Source organism: Sabethes cyaneus, chromosome 2, assembly GCF_943734655.1.
Source record: "Sabethes cyaneus chromosome 2, idSabCyanKW18_F2, whole genome shotgun sequence".
Taxonomy (NCBI): Eukaryota; Metazoa; Arthropoda; class Insecta; order Diptera; family Culicidae; genus Sabethes; species Sabethes cyaneus.
The window spans coordinates 182110135-182137072 of record NC_071354.1 but is presented as its reverse complement, the minus strand read 5'-3'; the positions used below and the strand labels follow the sequence as shown (position 1 = coordinate 182137072).

The window sequence follows — 26938 nt, the reverse complement described above, 5'->3', positions numbered from 1 at the left end:
ACGAAGCAAAATTTTAAATGAGAGTGCACTTTTATTAGATGGGTTTGAATACTCAACTGTAGTGACATATCATATCAGGTACGGGTTTTACACACAATGATGTATTCGTCAAACTATGTCGTAGCGTTATTTAAGAAGTAATTAAGATTTTCAAAATGCTATCTTTCTCGATCGCACCAACGCTGTTTGATGCGTGCGCTGCTTCGGCCTTAATTCACGTATCTACATGTATGTATATTTTAGTAGTATATTTAAATATTCGTTGGAGTCAAAGGAGGCCGCTTTTTAAAGCTATTATTTTATCAGCTTTGTGTTTGTAGCATCATGTAAAACAATTTGTTTCAACCGGAGTACAACTTTTACTTTTTTTAAACATAAATGATTTCAAGATCATAGATTGAAAAAATACGATTTAATTGACAGTTTTTGTATGACAACTAATATGGCTAGCTATTTTTCCACGAGCTGTAGCAGACTGAGCCTCATTTGTAACTAAAATACTACGGTAGGTACTCGAATACAGTCACTCATTAAAGATTATAGATATGCGTTATCATTTGGTAACTTTTAATTGATAAATTGATTAGCGTTGCAGAAGCGAACAGGTAGCGTTGACTACCGCATTTGGATAGACACAAGGTACTAACCTTCGCATGGTGTAAGTCTATTTTGCTGTTTACTCTAAAATTTATATTCTCTAAATCGTAAATTGTTCACAGTCAGCTGAAAAACGAATCGGTCGGTCCGGAGCTGCGACCATTACAATAATGATGGCAACGAATTTGCAACTGCGCGAAACTAGCATAAGAAAACCACGCCGGAGACGAATTCGATTCCGCCGGACGGTAAGTTGACTTCTTTGACCAGTTTAGTCTTGTTACATTGGAATAGTGAGCGACACAGAAGTTTTTCACATATGCATAATAGCTCAGGTTTGGTTTCGAAATAAGATTGTGCTTCTAGCTTTCCTAGTGCGTAGGCACCTTCACTCCTAGAATCTTCACTCTAGTCCTGTACGATGAAAAAAATAATGCGAAGTGCTTTATCGCCGAAGGTCCAGCTCTGATAGTACAAAATAGTAAGGTCACTTAAAGTGGGTAATTTATATTATTGTATTATTGAGATAAGCAGAAATCGTTAAGCTAACTATTATAGCAACACACAGCCTATTATGTATAAAAAGATTTGAACTCTTATTGCAAAAGTATTTTAAAGAACTTAATAAGTTATAATAAATTTTCTAGTTTATACAGTAATATGAGGTAAAACTATAAACTGTTCCAAGATTTTTAAGAGGCTACAGTTGAGAGGCATCAAAAACCAACGTTTCTCGAATTCTGATTTATATGGTACAGTGTTAACCCGATTTTGTCACTCCCCGATTTTATCACTCCCCGATTTTGTCACCCCCGATTTTGTCACGTTTTTGACCCGATTTTGTCACCCCCGATTTTGTCACGTTTTTTACCCGATTTTGTCACGTTTTTGATTTATCAAAAGCTTAGTTTGAAAATCATTTTGAAACATGTCAAATGTGTTAAAACACTGTGAAAAGAACTGTGTTGATTATCGTGGAGTTTTCACAAAAGTTGTTTCTTATCTCCACAACTATAATAGCTAGAAGGTCACTTTCTTTGACAAAGTTCTTTATAATCACCTTCTCAAAAATTTTGTAGAACATTGTTTTGCTCTATCTCTTACTGCTTGAAAAATAAATTTTCTATCTTACTTTTAGGGGGGTTAATCAAAGAATCGTTCATACCAAAAGAAAGAGCTTTTTACGCTATGAAATTTCTATGAACATAGTTAACCACTATAATCAACCATTTCGGCGCAATTAAAAAACGCGTGTTTTCATACCTGAGGAACTGCTGTGAACAGGTGACAAATGTCCACAGAGAGGTAGATGGAAGTGCGAAATGTCCTAAAAGTGATCAGAATGAAATATATGTAGTTCCGTTCTAAGTTATCTGCAAAAAATATAAATTGAAAAAATACCCGATTTTGTCACTGTTCCGTTTTTGTCACCCCTAAATTCATCATGGGGGTGACAAAATCGGGTCATTACTGTACCTTTAAACCGCATTTCAAAATATTTTTTTTAAAAAATAGTAAAAATAGTTAGCCAAAAATGCGTCTTGCGGTAGGGGTTGTTCGGCACCGAAATTACCAAAATAATTCGTTAATATAATGTCATAATTATGTGGTATTATCTTGTAATTGGTCGAAGGAATAAGCGAAATAATAATTTTTGATAAAATGACCCCTTCTCAAACATAAAAAATCGGTTTTGAGATAAACTTAGCTCTCAGCTGATTAAATACTCTTACGAGTTCATTTATTCCGTAGAAGTACCTTTCAAACAGGGATGGTTCGATCACTTTGACTCAATTTAGATTCATTTGACAGTAGCGTCCTCACCGAGCAAAATTTGACAAATTGATGTATGGGACATTTGTAGATAATAACTAGATCTACAATTTTGCTGAATAAAGTGTTGCAGTATCTTTTGTAGTAACGGTGCTACAATGCTAGTATCTCATTAGTAACTAAATGAACGTTCATTTAGTTACTAAAGAGGTACTAGCATTGTAGCGCCGTAACTACAAAAATTATAGCAACACTTTATTCTGCAAAATTGTAAATAATAACGAGTTCTACAAATGTCTCATACATAACTTTGTCAAATTTTGCTCGGCTGAGACGGTAGTGTCAAATGAATCAAAATTGAGTCAAAGTGATCGAACCATCCCTGCTTTCAAGTGCAGTTAACGAGAAGTTAAAGAAAATAACTGTAACTTGGCACACCTAAATGTAACAATTAGCTGTCAACAGCTGTATTTTTTGAATAGTAACTTATCCAGCTGCTAGACGATCAATATCGAAGACCCAAAAACCTGATAAGCTTGATCGATGTCTGTTGGGTTAAATAACTAAAAATAATGCAAAATAAAAAGGATACAAGTTTCATATTGAAATATCAAAGACTCAATGACGGCATAATAATACAATTTCTTATCTGGAAAAGCACGCAACTAATTTAAAAAAAAGTTATCGTATTTCTATACAATGTTTTTATCTCCAAGTAACGTCGAAAGAAAATTTCGAACTTTCGAAGCGCGAAAGGGAGACGCATGGTAACTTTCTTGAATTCTATCACATGTGTGACAGCAAGTGACAGTGTGACGTAAACTTTCCTTTCCCATCTGTAGCAAAAAAAGCTTCGCTGACGGTACTGAAACATACACCACAACAGGATCTCTCTCGCTCGAGACGTCCTGTTTTCCAGTTTCCTTTTCGCTTATTTTGCACAATCGCGGAGAGAACGTGAGAAGTGCCATGTGAGAAGAGAGCGCGATTACGGATCAGACGAAGTGAGGAAGAACTTAACATTTTTCATTCACTTTGGAAAACTGAACAATCGATATGTGTGCTACACTCGGTCGATTGGGGTGTTTTACGTTGAGGAATTTTGCACTTCTCTGCATTGAAAAACGAAATATGTGATTAGTTGGCACTTTTGGTAGATTACATAAAAGGTGATGAGACAATTTTACAGGAACTGAGGTACAAACGGTGGTTCGCATTGATTGAATGTGCTGTTTCGTCATAAATGAAGCTTACTGTGTAGGAATCGGGTCGCGGAAAGGGCAAAGGAAAATTTTTATCTATTATTGATTAGGGTGCAATACAAAGCACGCGAGTGTTAGCTCAAATATTCTTAACAGTACAGTCGAAAACTTCTGGAGTAAATTACGTGCTGGACACTAGGAACACAGTGCTTCGTTAACTTGCAGCCGACTTTCGATTAGGTGATTTAGTCCTTTGTGAACATCAACGTCATTAGTAGGTTGGAAAAATAGATACAAAATGCAGCCGCCTCCTCGAAAAGTAGGTTTTTCTACGAGTAATCTAAGGTTTTTTTCTAGTTTGCCATTTGAATGACTTAATTTTTATTTTATCTATTCTACCTATTTTATCCAGGGAAATTACACTAAATTTCTGAAGAATCTCCATTCAGAACAGTTAGCTAAGCTTGCTCTGAAGAACCAAAATGAATGTGAACTTCTCGAAGACATCCGCCAATTTACGCTCAAGCGTTCAGCAATTGAAAAGTCATACAGCGAAGCGCTGCTTAAAATTTCGTCAGCATATCTCAACAAGAAGCAGGCATGCATACCGGAAATTAAAATGGATGGAGCCGAAGAGAAATGGTAAATATCCGCTTTATTAACCAACATATCTATCATAAAATTCTCGAATCAATAGTCCTTAGCATTAATGTAGAGCTATCGAAGCGGTGGTTTGGTGGGGTGGGTTATTAAAAAAGTTCCACCGGGTTGTACTTGATGAACGTGGGTTGATTTTCTGGTATGGCGGCCCGTGAACCATAAATATCATCGATACACCTGTATGGTATCGTGCTGCCTGGTTATATTGCAACAAACGAGCAAAAGATGATAAGCATGATTTAATTACCGAAAGACCGTCTTTTTTCTCCCCAAGTTTCTAGACTTGATTCATAGACAATAGGCAATCAATTGTTTCGAGTCGAGGGCTTAAAAAATCCAGCCGAAACTTTAGCTGGATTTATTTTTAATTTTTTTTAATAAAATCGGGCCAATTTGATTAACAGTCTCTCCCAGCCGAAATTTCATAATACAATGCTGGCTTGTTCAGTATCACCACTGTACTTCGAGAAAAAAGGTTCTGTATTTGTCAAGCAACTTTTTGCTTCATGATCGCCTCTATTCTACATACGATCAGAGCCGGATCCATTCAGAAATTTTGCTTCGATCAGAATACAACGTATGCTACAACACACGTCCTTCGGGTTCGGGACGTTTTGACCTGAAATGCGGTCAGGCATATATTAATATGCCCAGGTATACACGGGTACCAGCGAGCCACATGCCCTGGTGGGTGTTATGGGTTCAAATCCGGTTATAATCTCAGATTATAGCTTGGTTCGACCCATGAATCTTCCAGGATTGGACAAAAGTTAGGAGTCACAACGACAGCTTGTTAAGCGTAGCTACCTAATATCCCCCCTCCCCCTTCTTTTCCACTCCATTCCCATAAAATCCTTCTTCATTACTTTCTCTTACCGTCCCTTCATCAATTGTAGAACCATCGCACAGTGGTTCAAACAGCGAAATACGTGATCGTGTGTTATTGCGCCGAAACGTGAAGTTTTTCGCATGTAGTGTCTTTAGGAACATTACTCGGTATAACAGGCCGCTTCTTGTGAGAGAAATCTTTGGGTGATTAATTCCCTTAAAAGTGAGATACGAAATTTATTTTCCCGTATATTCGAGATACAGGTGTGGTACTTTCGGCGAAGTTGTAGTAAATATTATTACAAACAACTTTGTCAAAGACACCATACTTGTATCTCTTCATGGAAATTATCTATTAAGCGTTATTCGTGGACAAACCCTTTAAAACAGTTTTTAATCCTCAACTTATTCTGGTCAATTTTTACGTGTTCATAGTGTTATAGAAAGTTGTTTATCTTGCTAAAATCAACGTTTCTGTAGAACATTATTATATGTTATTTTCCAAAGTTTCGGAGATTTTGAGCTTTTTTGGTGAAAAATAGCATTTCTTTGAGCCTCAATATTTCCCAAGGTGGCAGATCAAACAACTCCTACCTAAAAGTACAACAAAAAACCTGTAAAAGCAAATGTCAATTGACTGTATCGGTTTGTATCCTCAAAAGTTATAGTTGCTTTAAAAATCCATCTCAGTCATGTTTACAGAACAATTAAACTGTACTTCGGATGCAATAAACGCCATTTTGTTTACGTTGACAATCTCTTTCTAACAAGTTAAGTTACCAGCAATTTTTTCGCCTATTTTCGAGTCGAAAATGAATGTAAACTTAAAATTATTTGACGCAATTAATAAGAGAAAAGCTTCCAAATAACTTACGTATACCTATTTTCTTTAATTCCTTCGATGTCTTTTCAAAAGAATACACTCTGGCTGATACCGAATGACCGAAACATAAATGGTCGAATCACGAATGGCCGAAATCCAAATGGCCGACTTTCAACAACAGTCACAAAAGGCCGAGTCATGAAAGACCGAATTTTCTCAGAATGACTAAGTAAGCAGTACGTCATATATAGTTAATTATGCTAAATAAAGGTGTAGGTGAGATAACTCATCATCAAATGTTGTTTTGGAAAAATGCGGAAGGAGAGAGCAATGCAACAACAAAATAAACTTACGTTAGTTATTTGGAAGCTTTTCTCTTATTAATTGCGTCAATTTTAAGTCTACATTCATTTTCGAATCGGAAATAAGCGAAAAAATTGTTGTTAACTTAACGAACTGAATTAACGAAATTTTAACGACATTGTTAAAGAAAGTGATTGTCAACGTAAACAAAATGGCGTTTATTGCATCCGAAGTACAGTTTAATTGCTCTGTAAACATGACTGAGATGGATTTTTAAAACAACTATAACTTTTGAGGATACAAACAGATACAGTCAATTGACATTTGCTTTTACAGGTTTTTTGTTGTACTTTTAGGTAGGAGTTTTATGCTGTAGGGTTTATACATTTGAATGGTTTCATACTGAAAACTCGAAGCAACACACGCGCGCCGCGGTGTGGCCATGTTGCGAAACATGCTTTTTTAAAAAATGAGTGGTTTTTGATTGGACGATGGAATTAACTCGAGTGTCTCGTCTGTTTGTCTGTGCTACAACTTTGCCTAAAGTACCACACCTGTATCTCAAATATACGAGAAAATAAATTTCGTATCTCACTTTTAAGGGAATTAATCACGCAAAGATTTCTCTCACAAGAAGGGGCTTGTTATACCAAGAAATGTTTCTAAAGACGCTACATGCGAAAAACTTCACGTTTCGGCGCAATATCACACGATCACGTATTTCGCTGTTTGAACCACTGTGCATCGTTTCAAAAAAATATTAATATATGCCTGACCGTATTTCAAGGTCCTGACTAAAATCACGAGGTTTGGTCAAGTTCGGACTTGAAATTAGGATCGAAATTGAACTTAAATTGGGGCCAATTTAAAGTGAGGCCTGAAATTGAAGCCTCAAATTAAATTGCAAACTGGACTTTGAATTAAACTCGATTTGAGCTTTAAAAATGAATAGAACTAGACGCGGGACTTAACGAATAGAACTAGACGCGGGTTCGATTTCATATCCAACGAACTTGAAATTGATTTTAAAATTGGAGCTGAAATTGTGCTTGTAATCTATACACATAAAAGTGAATTTCTGTCTGTCTGTATGTACCTTATAGACTTGGAAACTACTGAACCGATCGGTGCGAAAATCTGTATACGGGGATTTTTGGAGCCGGGGAAAATTCTTATGACGGTTAGAGACCTCTCTCCCCTTTAAAAGGGGGGGCTCCCATACAAATGAAACACAAATTTCCTCAAACCTCGAGAACTAATCAAGCAAATGGAACCATACTTGGCATGTAGGAGTTTTTAAAAGCAGAATTTTTTTATGGTGGTTTTAGACCCCTCTGAAATGGGGGGCTCCCATAGAAATTAAACACAAATTTCTACATAACTCGACAACTAATCAAGTAAATGGAGCCAAATTTGGCTTGTGAGGGATTTTTGGATGCAGGATGTATTTCTATTCTTTATTCTTCTCTGGAAGGGGGGGGGCTCTAATACAAATAAAACAGAAATTTTTCCATAAGTCAAAAACTAATCGAACTCGAGAAATTTTACACTTCTTCATAAAACAGTCAATAACGAAACATTAGATGATTCAAGGCGAGACGGCCACAGGCCTCGAGTGTTGCCGGCGATCTGCCGTCGCAAGCGCCGACCACTACGCGGTGGGCAGCGACCCGCAGAAATCACCTCTGTCTAGGTTTATTTGTTTTCCTAGGTCTACTGACCTCTATTACTTTCCTTCAGTTGGGTCCGAACGAGCGACAGCGAGTAAGGAGAAAATCACACCCGCGAAATAGTAGTTTTACTTACATTATATTCCGCGTTATGGTCAACCGAGAATTGGTTTTCCGCAGAATGGTAATGTTATACAATCACGGCGAATATTTAAATACTATCACCTTTATTTTATCTGGCATAGTAATGGTGGGAGTTGTTTTCTACTTTACTGTGAGAAAAAAATTGAAAATTTGTACATCAAAGTAGCCATGGTTTCATTGCTACGTAACTGCCCAAATGCGCGGGCCAACTCCTCAGAAACTTGTAAAACTCGAGATTGTGACAAAGGTTATCCGAGATTTACAATTTATGTACAGCACAGCTTAATTTGTGGCAATTCAAAATTTGCCAGGACAACTAGGGAAGGTGTACCAGTTATGGCGATAGCACCAATTGCAGCTATAGCGCAACAAAAATCGCAAATATAAGGTGATAAAGAACTTTCTGGTTGTAAAAACTCGCAAATTATGTAAAATAAACGCAGATTTATTGTTGTTGTTGTTGTTGGGTTTATTATTGAGTGGTATTAACCGACGGGTCATTCACCACTCATAAAGGTTCATGTATACAAGTGTACAAATCGTGATATTTTGGAAACTAAACTAATTTGATTAGTAATTATAACTTATTATAAATTCCACTATCTTTTAAAAAGTTAATCATTTGAGCTTCTCTGACTGGATCTTCGGATAAAATGTCCCGGATGGATTCTCCTTGCAGATTTGCTTCTCGCGCTCCGTAAAACTCCGGACATCTTAGTAGGACATGCTCAACTGTTTTTCTAGTGCCACAAGTTTCACAAAAAGTTTGTGTTTCACCTTGATAGAGGAACCCGTGGGTCAAAAGCGTATGCCCGGTACGTAATCTGGATAAGTTTTTCTGTTCCAGTCGATTTTTTCTGTCCTTAGGTCGATCTAGGTTTCCTTTAATTTTTCGCAAAAATAGGTTTCGTTCCCTCCACCATTTTAGGGCAACTTCATTTCGGATGTACTGTTCCAAGGTTAGTCAAGAGAGGTTTTCTGATGTTCAAATTTGTTTTTCACCCCCGCTGGGTTACCCTTGACGATCACCGAAATTTTCAAAGCGGAAACCGTTGAATGTATAAACAACGCCGATGGTTGCTAACCAATCGTTCCGCGCACTTCTGTTCTACAAACTGTGAAAACTAGATCACCTATTTTAACTCACCTTGTACTGTTCCATAGAGCGTATAATGTCTGAGCCCGGTATTTTGTTCGTGAGCATCCGTCCGCTTCTGCCCAGGTTTGCCAACATGTCGGCTTCTTCGTTCCCTTTGATTCCAACATGTCCTGGTACCCAACAGAGGGTGATGGATTCGGAACATGCATTTTCGATAGCTTGTAGCCATGGATGTTGAATGCAGCCTTTTTCAAGTGCTTTTAATACGCTCATTGAGTCACTGAAAATGACGGTGTTAATTTCGGGTTCTTTGTCGATTGAATTGATTGCAGCATAGATAGCAGTCGCCTCTGCCGAAAAAATCGAGTATTCGTCTGGAAGACGGTGGAAGGCTCCATATGTGCTAGTAGATATACCTATTCCAACTTGTTCGGAGTTTTTGGATCCGTCTGTGAAAATCTTTCGATGGTTTGAAAATTTGGTACTTACAGTGTGTTGGAATATTTCAACTGCTTTGCAGGCGGGTTCGTTCACCTTATAGTGTTTTTGTACAGACCAGTCAATTTTTGGTCCGCTTTTGTTCCAACTGCGCTCGCCGACCCAGTGACACCGTGCGATTTTTGGGAGCTTGATCTTTGGAAAACTTTCTTGGACAGCTGCTATTGTGGATGACGTAGGGTCGTAGTTTCCCGTCGTTCTACTGAGTATTCCGGTGATTCTTCGAACAATAGTGGAAGCAGCAACAGCATCAAAAGGTAGTACTCCAGCTTCTGTGCATGCACTGAAAGCGGGCGTACTAGGTAGGAGGCCCGAGCAATTCCTAATCATTTTGTTGTAAACTGGCGCTAGTGACGTCGTGAGATTTTGGAATTCCCTTCCTGTAATTTCAATGCCGTATGTCAGCCTACTGGTCAGCAGGCTGTTACCTACTTGTAATAGAGTTCGTCGGTTTCCGTTGGTATGCCTTTTACTTATAGTTTTTATCAGCCTCAGGGTGGATTTGGTGGCTGCTTTTATATTGGCAAAGTGTGTGTTGAAGCAGAGGCGACGATCAAGGGTAATACCTAGAATTTTGGCGGTTTTTTTGAACGGGATTATGGTTCCTTTTACCGTAACTGATCTGGACCATGGTATATGTCTATGGGCACAGATGTGCGTTACTGCACATTTCTCGGTGGACATGAGGTACCCAGCATTGGATGCCCAGTTCTCTACTTTTCTTATTGCAGCCTGTATTTTGATTCGGACACGAGTAGCGTTTTTTCCGGTTGCAATTAGGACTATATCGTCAGCATACACCAGCACGAATATTCCTTTCGGTAGGTTTGAGAACAAATTATTGAAATAGATTAGAAATAACGTAACTGCGATGACAGAGCCTTGTGGGACTCCAGTTTCTTCATTTTTCGTATCCGATAACGTTCCCCCGATTGCCACTTGGAAATATCGTTTTTCGAGAAATCCAGCGATGAACTTTCCCATACAGCCTTCGATTCCCCATGATTTAATCTGTTTCAATATGCCAAATCGCCAGGTTCGATTGTAGGCTTTTGCTATATCCAGAGTTGCTACATCCACGTGTTCTCCTGCGTTGAAAGCATTTTCAACTATGTCGCCTAATGCCGAGAGGTAAGCCCCAGCTCCTTTACCTTTGAGAAACGCAAACTGTCTGTGGTCTAAAAGATTTCGTTCAGTTAACAGGTTGGTTAGTCTCCGATTTACTATCTTTTCCATCACTTTTCCTAAACAGCTGGTTAGACTAATGGGTCGGTAATCAGCTGGTTTACCAGACTTACTTCCGGCCTTCGGTATAGGTATGGTAATGCTTTTACTCCACTCAACCGGAAAAGTTCCATTCTCCCATACTGTATTGAATGCACGAAGTAGAGCCGTTTTACCTTTGGTTGTAAGATTGCGAATCATAGGGTAACCAATATTATCTGGTCCCTCGGACTTTCCTTTACATTTGGCGATGCTGAAGAGGAGTTCTTTCATAGTGAATGGGAGGTTGTAATAGGCGGTATTGTTATCCGGTTCCTGTAGAAAATCTATACCTTTTGCTTCGTACTTTTCTTTGGTGCGAAGGAATTTTGTTGAGTATCCTCGTACCGCTGAGATCTCTTGGAAATATTCACTGATTTGAGCTGCTATAACGGTAGGATTATCTGTTGTCGTTCCGTCACTAAGGGTAATATTATAACCCGTATGTCGTCGTTTTCCCGAAAGAGCATTCACCCTTCTCCATGCTTCCGTCGCAGATAAACTTGAGTCGATCCCATCAAGGAATTCTTCCCAGCTTTGTTTTTTCAATTGCCGTATCGTAAATCTACATTTGTTTCTCGCGTCTTTAAACGCCTGCTTGCGTTGCTCAAATAGCGGATGTTCGGGAGGTGTTTTTTGTAGCTTACGAAGAGCTTTACGTCGCTCTTTAATCTCTTTTGCAACGTCTGTATTCCACCAATGGACGGATTTGGCTCCCACTTTGCCAGATGTTCTTGGAATACTCTGCTCTGCCGCTTCATTTATGATATGTGTCAGTTCTTCAACTGTGATGGGATCTTGTGGGTTGATTTTCCGGTCGATGGCTTGTGAATATGCCTCCCAGTTTGCTTCGTCGTATCTCCACTTTCGTCGTCTGGTTGTTATAGGGGCCTGATCATTTGAGGTAACGTGTATTGGAAAGTGGTCACTACCGTGTGTGTCCGCCGCCGTTGTCCAGTTAACGCGTCGTAGAAGGTCTGGCGATGCAATGGTGATGTCGATAGCTGATTTATGTGCACCTCGAATAAACGTCATACTCCCGTCGTTGAGAAAGACAGCATCGGCATTATCAACTGCTGCGACTATGTTGTTTCCCTTCGTGTCGTCGTGTGTGCCTCCCCATCGTGTGTGGTGTGCATTGGCATCACCCATTAATAGGAAAGGTTTCTGTAGGCTGCCAATTAGTTTGCTTAGTTGCTGTTTCAGTTCGGGGAATCTCCCGGGAGGAATGTAGAAACAGACTATAGATATTGGAAATGAACCACCTAGTTTCGCCCCTACATGTTGAATTGAGCTGTTAGTAGCGAGTGTGGAGAATGGTATGTCTTTGCGAATGGCGAGAGCAATAGATCTATAAATATTGTCTCCATGTTCTTGAAGCCACTTGTACTTACTTCCCGTCCATTGACTAGGGTCTTGATTATGGTGAAGGTGAGTTTCTTGGATCGCAAGACATAGTGGGGCATTATTGGTCAAAAGCTGCAGATCGGACCATTGTTGTTGGATCCCGTTAGCATTCCATTGCAGTGCTATCGATTTGCCTAGGTTACGGGTGGTGGTTGCTAATATTTCGTCTGATGAGGTACTAATTGTGCTCGCAGCTGCGTTCCATTCGGTCGGTAGTTCTGAATTGTTGGCCATTGGGCTTTGGCGAACGAAACAGTCATCTGAGTTTGGTTGTTTTCCGTGATTCTGCGTGTCCGTGGTTAAAGTTGAGATCATGTTGTCAGCGATATTCCTGGTATTCCTGATAGGGGAATAGGTGTTTCCACCCTTTTGCGTCCCTGTATTAGAACAGGGAGGCCACAGGTTGTCCGTCAGTTCCGGTGGGGGTGTAGCTTCCGCACTGATGGGGCCGTGACTCTCCACTGTCATATGATTATCTGTTGTAACCTTGAGTTTTTTCTCGATAGTGTGGGTTTTTGCATTGCAATTGTGATTTATTGTGGCGTTAGCGGTATTTTCGTTTTCTTCGATCGTCTCTCCAACCATGGTTGGTCCCCCGGACGAAACATGTGCTCTAGTTTGGATAGGATGGGAGATTTGGCGGGAGGGTGTTGACCTAACAGTATTGAGTTCTTCACTGGATACATGGTTGCTTGGTGTTATTGGGTTATGTACTGTTTGATTTACTTGCGGTATATTTGAGTGTGGGCAACAAGGCTTGGTGTGTAACGAATTGAATTTTGTTAATCGGATATGGACACCTCTTCGGCATCCATGTCAGCATCCATGTCTGTGAGGCTGCTGGTGCTAAGTCGTCTGACTAATCTTGCTTGAGTGGTCGTTTGTGTGCTTGTACCGGGTTCCATAGATCGACGTGAAGGCGAAATAAACAAATCCGATTCTTTGTTTTTACTTCTTGTTTGTATCGGTGACAAATTTTGTCGATGATTGGACGACTTGATTTCTTCCCTGCTACCCTCGTTATTTTTCATGAGACCGACTCTGGCTTTTTTTGATTGAGGCTGCGCTTCGTTTGGTTTTGGTTTTACTTTTGTGGTACTGTTATTTTTAGGGACAGTTCCGGTTTTGGTAGCCCGGAGAATTTCCTGATATTTTTTAATTTCTTTCTTGAGCATATCTATTTGCTCTGCTTGTTTGTTCGAGTTTGCAACTATTTCCCTCAATCTTTTAACCTCTTCTATGAGTGAGTTGTTTAAAGATTTTTGATGGTTTCGTTTCTGTAGTTCTTCGCGCAAAGCCTTAATTTGACGGTCTTTGTCTCCATCAACTTGTGGTACACCGCTGGCCGTTTGATTAGCATATGTCGTCTTGCGTTTCAGTTTATTGCATTCCGCTCGTGCTTCTGCATAAGTTAGATTCATGTCTGTTTTGGTTTTAATAATTTCCTTTTCCTCTTTATATTTAGGGCACTCCTTATCTGTAGGACAATGTCTACCTTCACAGTTTAGGCAGAATCTATCGTTGGTACATGGTTGTTCTTTCGAAAATTCGTGGATTGTTGAGCAATTCAGACAGATTTCGTTACGTTGATCGCAGTTTTTACGTGCATGGCCGTATCTAGCGCACTTGAAGCAAAGTAAAGGAGCGGGATAATATCTTCTCACAGATAGGCGAATTAAACCGAAGTATATATGTGTCGGTGGAGACTGTTCACAAAATGTGAGGATTGTGAGTGGTGTATTTTGGATTGAATCACCAACGCGTTTCGTTATTCGGCGAACACTGATTACCTTTTGGCTGGAAAGGTTTTCGAGCAGGGTGTTGGTATTTAATTCGATGGTGTCGACGTCGTAAACTACTCCTTGAGAGAAGCTTAGCGAAGGGTGGTTAATAACCTCTACTGCGGTTTCATCTATTAACTTGGTCATAGTGAGCAGCTTCTCAAAAGCATGTTTTGAAGATGTTCTCAGTACATATCTCGCACCTCGCGCTTCTTTAGTTGCCGACACAAGTTTTCTCGCTTGTTCTCCACTCGCTCCAATTGCATTTTCTATCGATTTTTGGATAAGGAAAGGATTGGATGGGAGTTTTGGTTCGGGGGTAAGGGAAAAGGGAAGAGCACTGTTGGTCATATCATTGTATTGGTTATTGCTCACCGCTCTGAGCAAAAGTATCTTGTTTGTTATCTGCTCACCTCTTGGATCCATCCAAGATGGAAGAGCCCTTTGGCTAACCGGGATCCCCCCTCTAGGGGGGGGATCGTTCTTCTCCATTTAAGTTTCACTGGTACGGGTTTAGCTTCTTCTTATAAAGTCCAGAATTTGGATACACCGAATCGGCCGGGCTATTATACGCAATAATACGTAACACAGATATTCACGATGCTGCGGATGTATCGATGTACAATAGACGCCGTTGATTTTTTGAGGTTATGGGTACCACACTATAATAGTCTTTTCACGGTCGGCCGGTAAATCGATGTTACCACCGCCGAGGTGGCGGCCAGCACCAAATTTTTATTTAGTGTCTATTGAAGATTATTTGATTTCAGCAAAAATTCTATCCGCTACCACACTTTAATTTTTCTATTCGATTCGCTCACTAATATAGTGTCTATATCTTACAGGGAAAAGTAAGTAAGGCACGGTTGTTGTATGCGCTAAAGAGAGGTACGTCTTTCTCGCATCGAGTGTCAACTCGTACTGGCGCAGATTTATTGTTTGAAATAGTTTTAGTTAGTTATTATAAGAGATTCACCAAGTAATTTATGTTTTTCTGTACACGACTATCATGTTGTTCATATTTCTATCGTTTTGCTAAAGCACATTTCATTTTGAAATAGTTATGCAGAACAGAATGTACGCAATATCTCTTTATGAGTTACACCTAAGACACTACTGAGGCATGTTTTTTCGCATACACTGTGAAATCCTTCATAATTTTATCAAAGTACCTCATTTAACAGTATAACTATAACTGGTGTAGAAAAATGCATTTGTTCCCTACTTGGCAGCATGCGAAATGGAGCATAGCGCGCAAAGAAATTTGCAACACCAGTTGTCGTCATAGTGAATATAAATAAACAACGTGATCGACAGTCGCAGTGTTTTTTAGTTTTCCGGCTGTTTTCGTGAGTAAAATTATTCAAATAATTTGTGTATTGCCTTTGTTCAGTGAAGCATAAAACTTTTTGCCATGTTTCCGTTTCACGAGGTGAAAATTAAGTTCGTTGAATATGGTGAAATCATACAACCAGATGGTTATCGTATGGTTGACGCGGATCTTGACGGTGCAGACGAAGATAATAAAGAAAATTACCAGATAAAACCAGAGGATATTAAGAAGGAGAAGAACAGTGAACCTACAGTATTAGTCTTACGGTAACTTAGAGCAAACTAGTAGGAGTAAATGCTCTGGTTCATTTAATTGATTTTGAAGATCATGAATGATGAATCTTTGTGGAATATTCTGTCTAAGTTCCGGATGCGCTGTGTGAGATTGGTACGCGGTTCGCCTTCATATACCTCTCATATTGGTGACCACTGTTCCGATGTTCTGATTCAGATGTTCCGATGGATGTTGATCAGTTGAAAGAACTGTAGGATAAAAGCAACAAGCAACTGCTAACATTGCAGCCGCTAAAGAAAGATGACTTGCCTGCTCACAATTCGGTCATTCATCTACAAATTAAAGTTGGTCGGTTGTCGTACCAGACAAGTACTGATGTGGGCGAACATCAACTTGAAGATTTCAGAAGGTGTGTTGTGGTGCAGTAATGAAACATCGGCTTTAAAGCGTGTCGACACCGGAAAGGGGACCATAGAATGATACCCATCGGAGAATCACTACAAAGTTCGAGAACTACTCTATGAAAAGCTCGCTGCATAAGTGGATCGAATATTTGACCAAACAAGGCTGTTTCAGCTGTAGATGATGCTACGGCTGAGGACATAAATGGTGACATGATTGTATAAGCTCTTTAATAACTAAATTTCAGAACAAAATTGCCGTATCAATAGGGATCAAGATGTATTGGCTAGTAAAAATAAGCTGTATGTCTACAGGGTGATCCACAGCAGTTCCCAACTGGAACCAGAGCTAGGTGTGTCATTAGCAAACGAATAAGCTTCACGGTGTTATTTCAACAAGATATATTAAAGTTTGCTGTTAATCTGTATTGTATTGCTGTTAATCTGTACCTTTGCAGCCAGCAAAATTATGAAGTTCAATGATTTTGGACCCAGTTCTATAACCAAGACGTTTGACAGCCAACCAACCTTTCCATCATGCCAATGGCAGAAAAAAACTGCCGCCAGACAACAGAAAACAAGCTGAAAGTGTTCGTATTCGGTGCTTGATAGTTGTTTGAGGTTTTGCAGCTACCATCAAACGCCGTATTGGGAAATAATTTCCCGGTGTTGACGACTAAGGAAAGATTTAAAGAATCCAATGATCAAATAATTTTAATATGTCTACCAGAATTTAATCTAAGGCTTTCTTATAAGTGATATTTTTGAGTAATTAAACATCAAACAGGGGAAAAAAGAACTAAAATTACTATTTCTTGCTTCGTTCTTCGAGAAATCGCTTACACAATTCGTAAGTCTCGTTAGAATGTAACGTCCACCTTGTTTGAAGCGGGAGCAACAGTATATAAAAGGACTCAGTGCAATTATCATTTACCTCAGTTTGAATATAAGAAGAAAGTTGTTTAAAAATGCTTCCAATTACATACGCGCTTTGGGGAAAATGAAAACTTTTCGATGTGAATCAAAGAAAACCGTGCGACTTGTTTGCGATCGTGCTATCCCTTTGACAATGATGTCAAAAATAGACAATGCGCAACATCATCAGGTGACGGAATAAACTAAAAAATGGTAAGTCTACATCTTCAGGTGGATTTATTAAGGTCCATTAAACTTAATTCACACCTTTAAAGAGTATTCGTCTACTTCCTGAGGAAAAAAGTTGATTTTTTTTTAGAAATTTCTAGTATAACGATAACTGGTACACTTTTATCGCGAATAAAAGAACACTATAACCACAACTGGTACATTAAAGTGAAGTTTTAAAATCGCAATAAAACAATAAATTATGTCTAAATCCAGAGTTTTTCAATATATAACGAATAAAATACGTCCAAATTTCGTTATGGAAATGTAGAGAAACAAATAGCAGCAATATATCATGTGGAAATATCTTGAAGAGTGAGATTTCATGCTAACTATAACCATAACTGGTGCGTTTACCCTAGTTAAACATAAAATCGGACTAAAAATTTAATTTGAAATTTTACTGAAAGCTAGACCTGAAAGTTGTTGAAGCTCAACAGAACTTAAAATCGAACTTCAAGTTTTACTTGAAATTAGACACAGCATTTTACTTAAAATTAAACTTGAATGTAGACGTAGAATGGAACTTGGTATTGATCTCGATTTCGACTTGAAATGGGAAATGAAATTGGATTTAGAATTAAACTTTAAATTAGACTCAATTAGACAAAATTTGTGCATATATTGTCTTGGACTTCAAATTAGTGAAATGGGTCTTCAAATCGAACTTGAAATTGAAATTAAATTAAACTTAAAACTAGATTTAAAATTGAAATTTAGCTTGATATTAAACATGGAATTATACTTTACTTTCGTATGTAATTTAACATGACATTGGACTTAATTTTCGACCAGTTTGGATTTTAAATTAAACTAAAGGTGGACTTTAAGATGGATTTAAAATTAAATTCTAAGTTGGACTTGAATTTGGACTTAAAATTAGACTTGAAATTTGATTTGCTTCAAACTTCAAATATGTAGTCTCAAACTTCGAACACTTCAGAACAAAACGCTCATTACTATCGCTAGTAAGATCAAATATTATGCTTATTGTACACCACTGTGGTAAATAAAGTGTCCTCTATCCGGTGTGTTATAACATTGAAATGTAGAACTTCTTGTAGGAAATTAGCAGGCTTTGGAAAAAAGTGAGAACTCAGAATCGCGTTTTGGGGTAGTGATTCAAATTTCGGACAACCACGAATAATATCAGGTTTTTCTGGTTCTTCCTACAAAAAAAAAAGAATTATCTTGGTTGTTGCTTTAGATGCTTGCACATCGAAAGTAATAAAAAATAAGTATATAAATATATAGTACAGTGTGACACATATATATATTCGAACAAAAATCATTTTTTGCTTTCAACGGCATATACAATTAATACAATCAAACTGACTACCACATGCGACGCTATTTTTCGTGACCTCAAACATCTCGGCATAAAAAGAGGATTGGTATACTATACAGTAAAAAGATTTGTCGAGACGGAATTAGTTGAAAACCGTAAAAAACTGGAAGAAAACGAAGCTGTTCCGAGCAGCGTCGCCGACAAAGGGTTAAAAATGTCAAAAGGCGTAAGGAATGTGGCCACTGGGGTTACCATACGAGAGATTAGATAACTGTTTCAATAGAGTAATGATTGTTTGTTGCGTTTTGTATCTATGTGTAAATAACTTCTAAAACTAAAATTCGAAATAAAACCGAAATAAAATATAAGACTTTGTTTTTGTTAACGGGTGTCAGCTAAAATTTTGGAATTTTTTTCTCACGCAGTCAAAAAAAGATAAAGATAGACAAAGAAGATCTGATTTAACGAAATTAAAGATACATTATCCATTGTTGAAAAAAAATTAGTATACATTTGAAAACGGTCCGTAATCGGCTGTTCGGTGAAGCTTGCGTTTGATGTCTGAACAGGAGCGTTGTACGGCCGTCATGTCAACTTTGCGAATGCATCTCTTGATTCTACTAATCAACTGTTTGCAATTTCTGGCTCTCCAGTTATTTTTGTACACCAAGGAACTCAAAATCCTGAAGAAATCTTTGATTGGGGGTTCTGAGACAGATTTGTCGGGTCGGGGTTTTTGGGTATTGGCGTATTGGAAAAAAATTAAATACATCAGATTGAAATTTTTTCCATAGCTAATTTAAGTCATAACTAAAAATCTATCATGAGTCGATAAACGGTCATAATTTATTCTACCAGGAATATGTGGAGCGTTTGGCAAACCGTACTGGAGGAAAACGAAAAACTAGCCCGAGCTCGCCTAGCAGCAGTGGAAGTATTTCAGCAACAGATTGCCGACGAAGCGAAGCTGCTCCGCAGCAGCAAATTAGGAAGCAGTAAAAAATGCGTCGAACATCTCGGTCAGGTTCAGAAGGAGTTGCAACTGTCCGTACAGGATGTGGATAAAACGAAAAAATGTTACTTTGATGAAGAACACTGTGCCCATGATGTACGCGACAAAGCACGGGATATCGAGGAAAAATTGAAAAAGAAAAAAGGATCGTTTTTCCAATCGATAACTTCTCTGCAGAAGAACAGCGCCCGAGTGACCTCGCGCAAAGAACAACTGGAGGAAAAGTCGACAGGCGCCAGGAATGACTATATTTTAAGTTTGGCCTCAGCTAACGCACATCAAAACCACTACTTTACCATTGATCTACAAACCACAATGGCAACGATGGAAAATTATGTTTACGAACGGGTGGCCGACTATTTGGCTCTTATTGGTCGTACAGAGTTGTTGACTTGTTCGGCAACGCAAAATTCATTTGGGAAAATTCGCGATCAAGCGCAACAGTTGACGCGTGAGTACAATCTCCAGTGTTGTTATCTGTATTATCCGGTACTAAAACAGCATATTCAATATGAGTTCGAGCCATGCGACAATGATCCGATCAGAAAGATTACTGCAGATCACGAATCTGCTGCGGAGACTCTAAATAGGGAAGGAAAACGATGGGCCGGACGCGTGGCCCGTGAGAATAACGTAATTAGGGAAAATGCCCGAAAGCTCGCTGTGTGCACAGCATTGCGCGAGGCTGGACATCGCAATGATCCTAACGATCAAAATGGGCCTGATTTGGAAACAAAAATTGACGAATTCCGCGAAAATATACGCAAAGCGGAAACCGCCAAGTGTAAGGCAGAGGCCAGACTCGAATGTCTGCGGTGCGGCGGAATTAGCGTCGATGAATGGCTGCAGGAGGCCGAAACGCTCAGCGTTCAAGAAATGCCTCGATCGGCCAGTTCGTTGTCGATGCGTACTGACGCTTCCGGTCAAGGGGTTAGTTTTTTTTTCTTTATAATCCTATAAAAAAATTGTACGATTATTTTCATATTATTTTAAGGAAAATCCGAGTTCCGATTCGTTCTATGACAGTGATAACGCCGAACAGGATCAGCCGATATCTGAGTCATCTCCGGCTCCGAAGCAACCAGAACCTCCGATTGATGATTTCCCTGTGGAAAGTGACGAAGATGAAGGTAATGCCTTTAAGCAACATCGTTGTTTTCATATGCTTTTTAATAAATTTATTCGACATTGTAGATTTTGAAGTGGAACAAGAGCGTCAAAAAATAGAACAAATATCTCACGGTTGGGACGATCCTACTCAGGTAGATTGGGGAGCAGAGGAGGCAGCAGCAGCTGCTGCAAGTGCAGCTGCTTCCGCTCCCGCACAACAAATAATGGGACAAACATTTAAGTGCACCGCACTGTATTCTTACACTGCACAAAATCCAGACGAGTTGTCCATAGTCGAGAGTGAGCAATTGGAAGTTGTTGGTGAAGGAGATGGCGATGGGTGGCTGCGAGCACGTAATTATCGTGGCGAGGAAGGATTTGTTCCTCACAATTATTTGGATGTCGAGCGTGACACTCCGGTCGATACTCATACGCCAGCGCAGCTTTCAACGCAGATATCTTTCTCTTCGGTCGACTACACAGTGGACAACGAAGATCAAGATCAAATGCACGATTCCGGGCAGTCTCCTGATCAAATTTCGGTGATCTCGGCACCGAGAAAGGTTCATCAAATGTACTGTATTGCATTGTATGACTACGATGCTACAGCAGAAGATGAACTCACTTTTGAGGAAGGCCAGGTATGTATGGCATGAACCCAAACACAATTTTCTAGGCTTGTCTTGTAGCTCACTGTAGCGGTGCATTAATAGATCCGACTGTTTTTTTTAATCTATTCCATCACCTCACTGTGTTTGGTTCACGGCAGATTATCAAACTGATAACCAAGAGCCCCCACGGAGTAGATGACGGATGGTGGGAGGGTGAGTTGAACGGAAAAATTGGCAACTTTCCCTCTCTGGTCGTGGAAGAATGCGACGAAAATGGGGAGCCGTTGACTGATGCCGAGGACGAATCTCCGCCACCATCCGCTCCACCAACATTTGCAGCACCTGCACCACCTCCAATGGTTCTCCAGGAAGCAACGCCACCGGAGGGTCAAAGTCCAAGTACGTTTGAGACGCGCATGATTTCTTGAAGCGTTCGACAGCGTTTGAATGTTCTCTAAATTGATCTCGTATTTTTCTTTAGACCTAGACAACAACAGTTCGGTACCAGCGATTGATCGTTTCGAGTTTGAAATGGACAATAACCAGCACGATAAGTATGATTCGCAGTTTTCCGCTCCACCACCATCGCAACCGCCACCAGGTAAGAAGGATTTCAATTTTTCTTATCAATTTCTCATAATTCATTGATATTATTCGTTACATGCTGCTCAGTTGTAATATGTGAAGAACCGGAGGTAACGTAGAGATGATAAACTAACCAGACATGTTATATTTATAAACAGCGGTAGTCGGTTTTAAGTGAAAATCGCTATACGTTAATGACACTATCATTTTTCAAATTGAATTGAAATAACTCTTGTTTACTATGGAAGTGGTTTTCGTTAGGGCTAGGGACTTACTTAGGTGGCTTGCCGTCGTAAGACGAAGCCTGTTGAACAAGGTTTCTCCAATTAGCTCAGTTGTGGGCTACCGCTCTCCAATTCCTTTAACATCGAGTACTCTCCGCCAGATTTCGCTCCACCTGGTCTAACAATCTTACTCGCTGCGCTTCTGGTCGTCTTGTTCCTACCGGATTTGAGGCAAACACCATCTTTGCAGGATAGTTGTCAGGCACTCCTGCAACATGCCCTATCCATTGTATCCGTCCAGCCTTAGCCACCTTTTGGATACGAGTTCATGGTTCATCCTCCGCAACCATACTCCGTTATTCTGTACGCCGCCGAAAGCCGTTCTTAGCGTCGTTCGAAAACTCCGAGCACTCGCAGGTCCTCCTCGAGTATTGTCCATGTTTCAAGCCTGTAGAGAACAACCGGTCTAATAGGCGTCTTGTACAGGGTGCACTTTGTACGGGGACTTAGTCTGCTCGACCGCAATTGCTTATAAAGCCGACTTCGGCTGATAATACGCCTCCGAATCTCACGACTGGTATCATTGTCCGCCGTTAACCAGTGAGCCAAGGTAGACAAATACGTCTACTACCTCAAATTCATCGCCGTCGATCATTATACTACTGTCTAACCGGCGTCGGTCGGTTCTGTACTGTTCGGCCACCACGAATTGACTAGATTTGTTGAAGATATCCGCTATCCGCTCGGTTCATAACACCCTGTAGTGCTATGGTGAACAGCAGGCATGAGACATCCTCACCTCTGTGTGTTTCGAATGAACTTGACAATCCACCCGAAATCCGAACACAGCACTGTGTACCATCCATCGTAGATTTAATCAGTTTGATGAGCTTCCTGGGGAAGCTGTTCACGTCCATGATTTTCCATAGCTCTTTCCGGTCGATGGTATCATATGCGGCTTTGAAGTCAACGAATAAAAAATGCAGTGTCAATATTTGATCCGCTGTAGATCGACCTTCGACGAAGCCGGCTTGCTAAGTTCCCACAAATCTGTTCGCAGTTGGTGATAGTCGGCGGAAAATGATTTGGGACATCACTTTATAAGCGGCATTGAGAACGGTGATCGCTCGATAGTTCTCACAGTCCAACTTGTCGCCCTCTTTAGAGATTGGGACGATAATCCCATTCTTTCCACTCCTCCGGTAGCTGTTCCGTATACCAAATTCTAACAATAAGCCGGTGCATACAAACGGCCAGCTTTTCTGGCCCCATTTTAATAAGCTTTGCTCCGATGCCATATTTCCGGTCATCTCACGATTATCCGTCAGAACACTGCCATTCTTATGTCTTATCCCCACATATTTCGGCTCGCGACACAAAGCTTTTGCGGGATCCGTTCAGTTTCTGGTACAACTTTCGCGCTTCCTGAGAACGATGCAGCCGCTCCAATTCTGTATTTCCTGCTCTTCCAAGTAGCGCTTTTTCTACCGAAAGATTTGGTTTCGCTGCATCTTCTTCTGTTTGTGTCTTTCCATTTTCTGGCGTGTGGCACTGCGCAACTTGGCCGCTCGCACAGCTCAATCACCCTTCTACAATCATCGTCAAACCAATCGTTCCGCTGATTCCGTGCCACGTGCCCGATGGAGCTTTCCGCCATACTGCTTATGTTGTTTTCAACGGAGGATTTTGAGAGCATCTTAACCATCACTAGGTAGTGGTCCGAGTCAATATTAGCGCTTCGATGGGATCTGACATCGATAATGTCTGAGAAGTGCCGACCGTCGATCAGCACGTGGTTGTCTGTAATTCTGTCTGATTTGTACAGGTGTACATGTGTAGAATTCTGAGCTGGAAAGGTATTACGTAGGGCCATGTTCTTGGAGACGGCAAAGGTCTGTGAAAGTATTTGTGACCACATTCTGCCAGATAGGATAGATACTGGGACGATTACGCTTGTCCTAACAAATATTTAATGACATATTTCCTAACTAATATTTTAGGGTATTTTCTATTTGATATCAGTGGCGACTCGTCCGCATGTTCAACCTGTTCATAGGACAGGCAACAAAATTCAACCCGACAAAAATTTTTTTCATCACTAGTTCATGATTTCGTTTGAACCGACGCACATGCAATACGAATAATTCGGTAAATTATTAGTTCAGTTTACGAAGCTGCTGAGCAAACCGTTCAACACGACGTTTGAACGTTGCTTTGATCTCAATGCACAAGCATATACCAACACATTATTCCTGGTGTTGATTCTGGGTACGAAGGAGATAAAAAGAGAATGTGAAACAGCTTTTACTCGAAAGCGCGGGCGCATTATTGTCTCATTACTCGTTCATCTTCAGCATTGAACAACTTACTACCACATATCCCTATGGCCTGCGCTTTGATTCCATTTTATCTAGTCACGCAGCTAATGAGCAAAACGTTCCATACGACGCTTGAACGTTACTTTAGAGATTAGCACCAGGAACAATGTATTGGTACGAAGAGGATGGCATGCATTATTCGCAAAATTTTCTCATTAACTCGTTCATCTTTAGCATTGAACAACTTACGCATATTGCTTGTGGTGGTTATTCTTGAATTTGGTTCAATAGGTAAATTGAACGGAAAGTCTTAGGTTCGTAGTTAAAATTCAGAGACGGGTTTGCTGGTAAAGTAAACCGCCGTATTCCGTTGTTATTTAAATAATAGGGGTATTCCCGTAGCGCTTGTTATGTTGCGTATACGGAGTATTGCGTATTTATACTGCCGCTACTCTGCCGCTTCCATAGAAACCGGAACTGCTATGCGAATTGCGGCAGCATATACACGAAATACACCGTTTACGCAACATAGCAAGCGCTACGTGCATACACCTAATGTTTGTTTTATGAATAAAATATAGAATTTCGATAATAAAAAAAGCTGCGTATTAATTTGTATTTTTCGCTGGTTGAACAGGTAAGCTAAACCACCACGAGTCGCCACTGTTTGATATTGTCACATAACAAAACGGAGAGCACTTTATCTACAGGTTATGTATGCGAATTAAATAATTTAAATATAGCAAACTAAACTAATTTGACAACAGCACCAAGAATGTGAATAATCTATAATTGACCTGGAATAATATCATGTATTGAATTGTTCATTTTCTGCAAGGGGAGAATGTGGCATCCTAGTATTTTTACCATATCAGAGGATTTACTTAAAATCTATAATGTGTTGTTTATTATTTGGATAGTTGACGGTAGCGTGCTGTCCAGTTGCAGATAGTGTCGACTAGTTACGAAAATAGGAGTCGAATTATAGGGTTTCACAATTTTTTATTTTTGCCTATCAGAAGCGTCATCTCACAGTGTCTCACTGTCAGAATGTAAAAAGTGGATCAATATTGTTCAAATCATGTATATTTATCCTTTTTTTGGAAAATTTTAGGCCCATTTTAATTTAAATTTTAAACATCGGTGAAGTGAGCTGAGCTCAAATGAGCTTTTTAAAGATATTCGTTTTTTCGTATTTTCATGGTTCATGGCTTAAGGGAAACTGTTTTTCCAATTTACTGTAGAAAGCTAAAACTTCTGTATATAACATATCATACATTCAGAGAGGCATATTTGTGCGTTTTTGGGCTACAATTTCCCAAAAAAGTAAAATTTCGGTAATGCAATGGCGACGCATGGTGTTTTGTTTTCATCCTAGAAAAAAATAATATCAAATTAAAACAGTAATTGAATGTTTATAAAAACGTGCCTTGCTTCTCAATTCCTCTTTTTCTTCTAAATGGTTCATCGTGGTCATTAACCCTCTCTGTCCCAGGGGTATTTGGGTGGTTTACAACTTTTCGTCACCTAAAACAGTTAGCAATAAGCAATTCGTAAAGCAAAACTATGCAGCTTATACCACAATGTTTCTACTACGTTCTAAGATAGAAACAGCCAGATTTAAAAGCCTTTAAAATTTTATCGGCTGATTTTGGTGTCGCAAGTCATGGATCACCTGTGCTACCATGGGTCAGAGAGGGTTAAACGACACTTATTTGCTATTATTTTGACCGTGTGATTTACCGAACTGCCCGAAATAAGACTTTTCATATTGCTAAACTAGCATGAAGCAGTTAATTCCACAGAAACATGACTTCGTAATCTGATTTCTAAACCCACCTAAATATCTCAGCAGAAGTCTCCACTTGTAGATGCTTTATGGCGTGATAAGAAAGCTGATTTTTCATATATTTGCGTGTATAATTTGAACAGGAAATAACTTTAATTAAATATTGCTTTATGTTTACATAGGCCGAAGAGATGGAAGCTGGACTCAACGATACAGCAGCAGCTACTGCTAGCGAAAATGAGAATCAGCTTAACTTTGCTCAAATTATTGTAACGGCAGCTACTCCTATGCACGAGGAACCGGACAAGAAATTTCCTCCACCGCCTGATGACCTACGGGAAGAAGACGAGGAGGCCGACGATAATCAGGCGGAAGAAATTGTCGAAAAGCAGGAGCAAGAAACTCAAGAAGTTAGTGCAAAAGAAAAGTCGAAGGTAGAGTCTCCGCCAAAGGAACAACCCCAGCCGCCAAAACAGGTACCTCCAACGAAACCACCAACTCTGCCAAAACCTGTAAAGCCCCCATCGCCACCGAAACCGGTGAAAGCGGAATCGCCGCCAAAGGAGCAGCAAAAAGTGACCTCGCCACCGGTCAATGAAACACTGGAGGAAGAATCCGACGAAGAATCTGCACCACCACCTTTGGAAGAGCCAGCCGCTCCCTTCGAGGCCACATTCGAGGCCAATTTTGAAGCCAACTTTGCTGCTAACTTTGATGATGCTTTTGGAAACAGCCCAGCTGAAATACCGAAGCAGGTCGTTGGTGGCAGAGCGAGCATACCTGAGGAACTCGAACCGCATCAGTTGGCGCGTTTGCAAAATCTCAAGGAGTCTAATGCATAG

The 26938-nt window shown here is 39.9% G+C and overlaps 2 protein-coding genes across 2 annotated transcripts in view; one reads left to right on the top strand and one right to left on the bottom strand.

Annotated features, from left to right (window-relative positions):
* Positions 1–26938, bottom strand: part of LOC128737532 (acireductone dioxygenase) — a 389037-nt gene that overhangs the window by 72046 nt on the left and 290053 nt on the right. The gene's annotated exons all lie outside the window — the stretch shown is intronic.
* On the top strand, positions 768–26938 carry LOC128736419 (protein nervous wreck). The gene is made up of 9 exons (XM_053830902.1): positions 768–845; positions 3985–4214; positions 19306–20389; positions 20454–20589; positions 20654–21210; positions 21339–21579; positions 21662–21781; positions 21853–21875; positions 26279–26938. The coding sequence occupies exons 1-9, from the start codon at positions 768–770 to the stop codon at positions 26936–26938; spliced, it is 3129 nt and encodes a 1042-aa protein (XP_053686877.1).

Coding starts and splice junctions, on each gene's coding strand:
- LOC128736419 (XM_053830902.1), top strand. CDS start 768: ATGATGGCAACGAATTTGCAACTGCGCGAAACTAGCATAAGAAAACCA. Junction 846..3,984: donor GAATTCGATTCCGCCGGACG/GTAAGTTGACTT, acceptor TATTTTATCCAG/GGAAATTACACTAAATTTCT. Junction 4,215..19,305: donor GATGGAGCCGAAGAGAAATG/GTAAATATCCGC, acceptor TTATTCTACCAG/GAATATGTGGAGCGTTTGGC.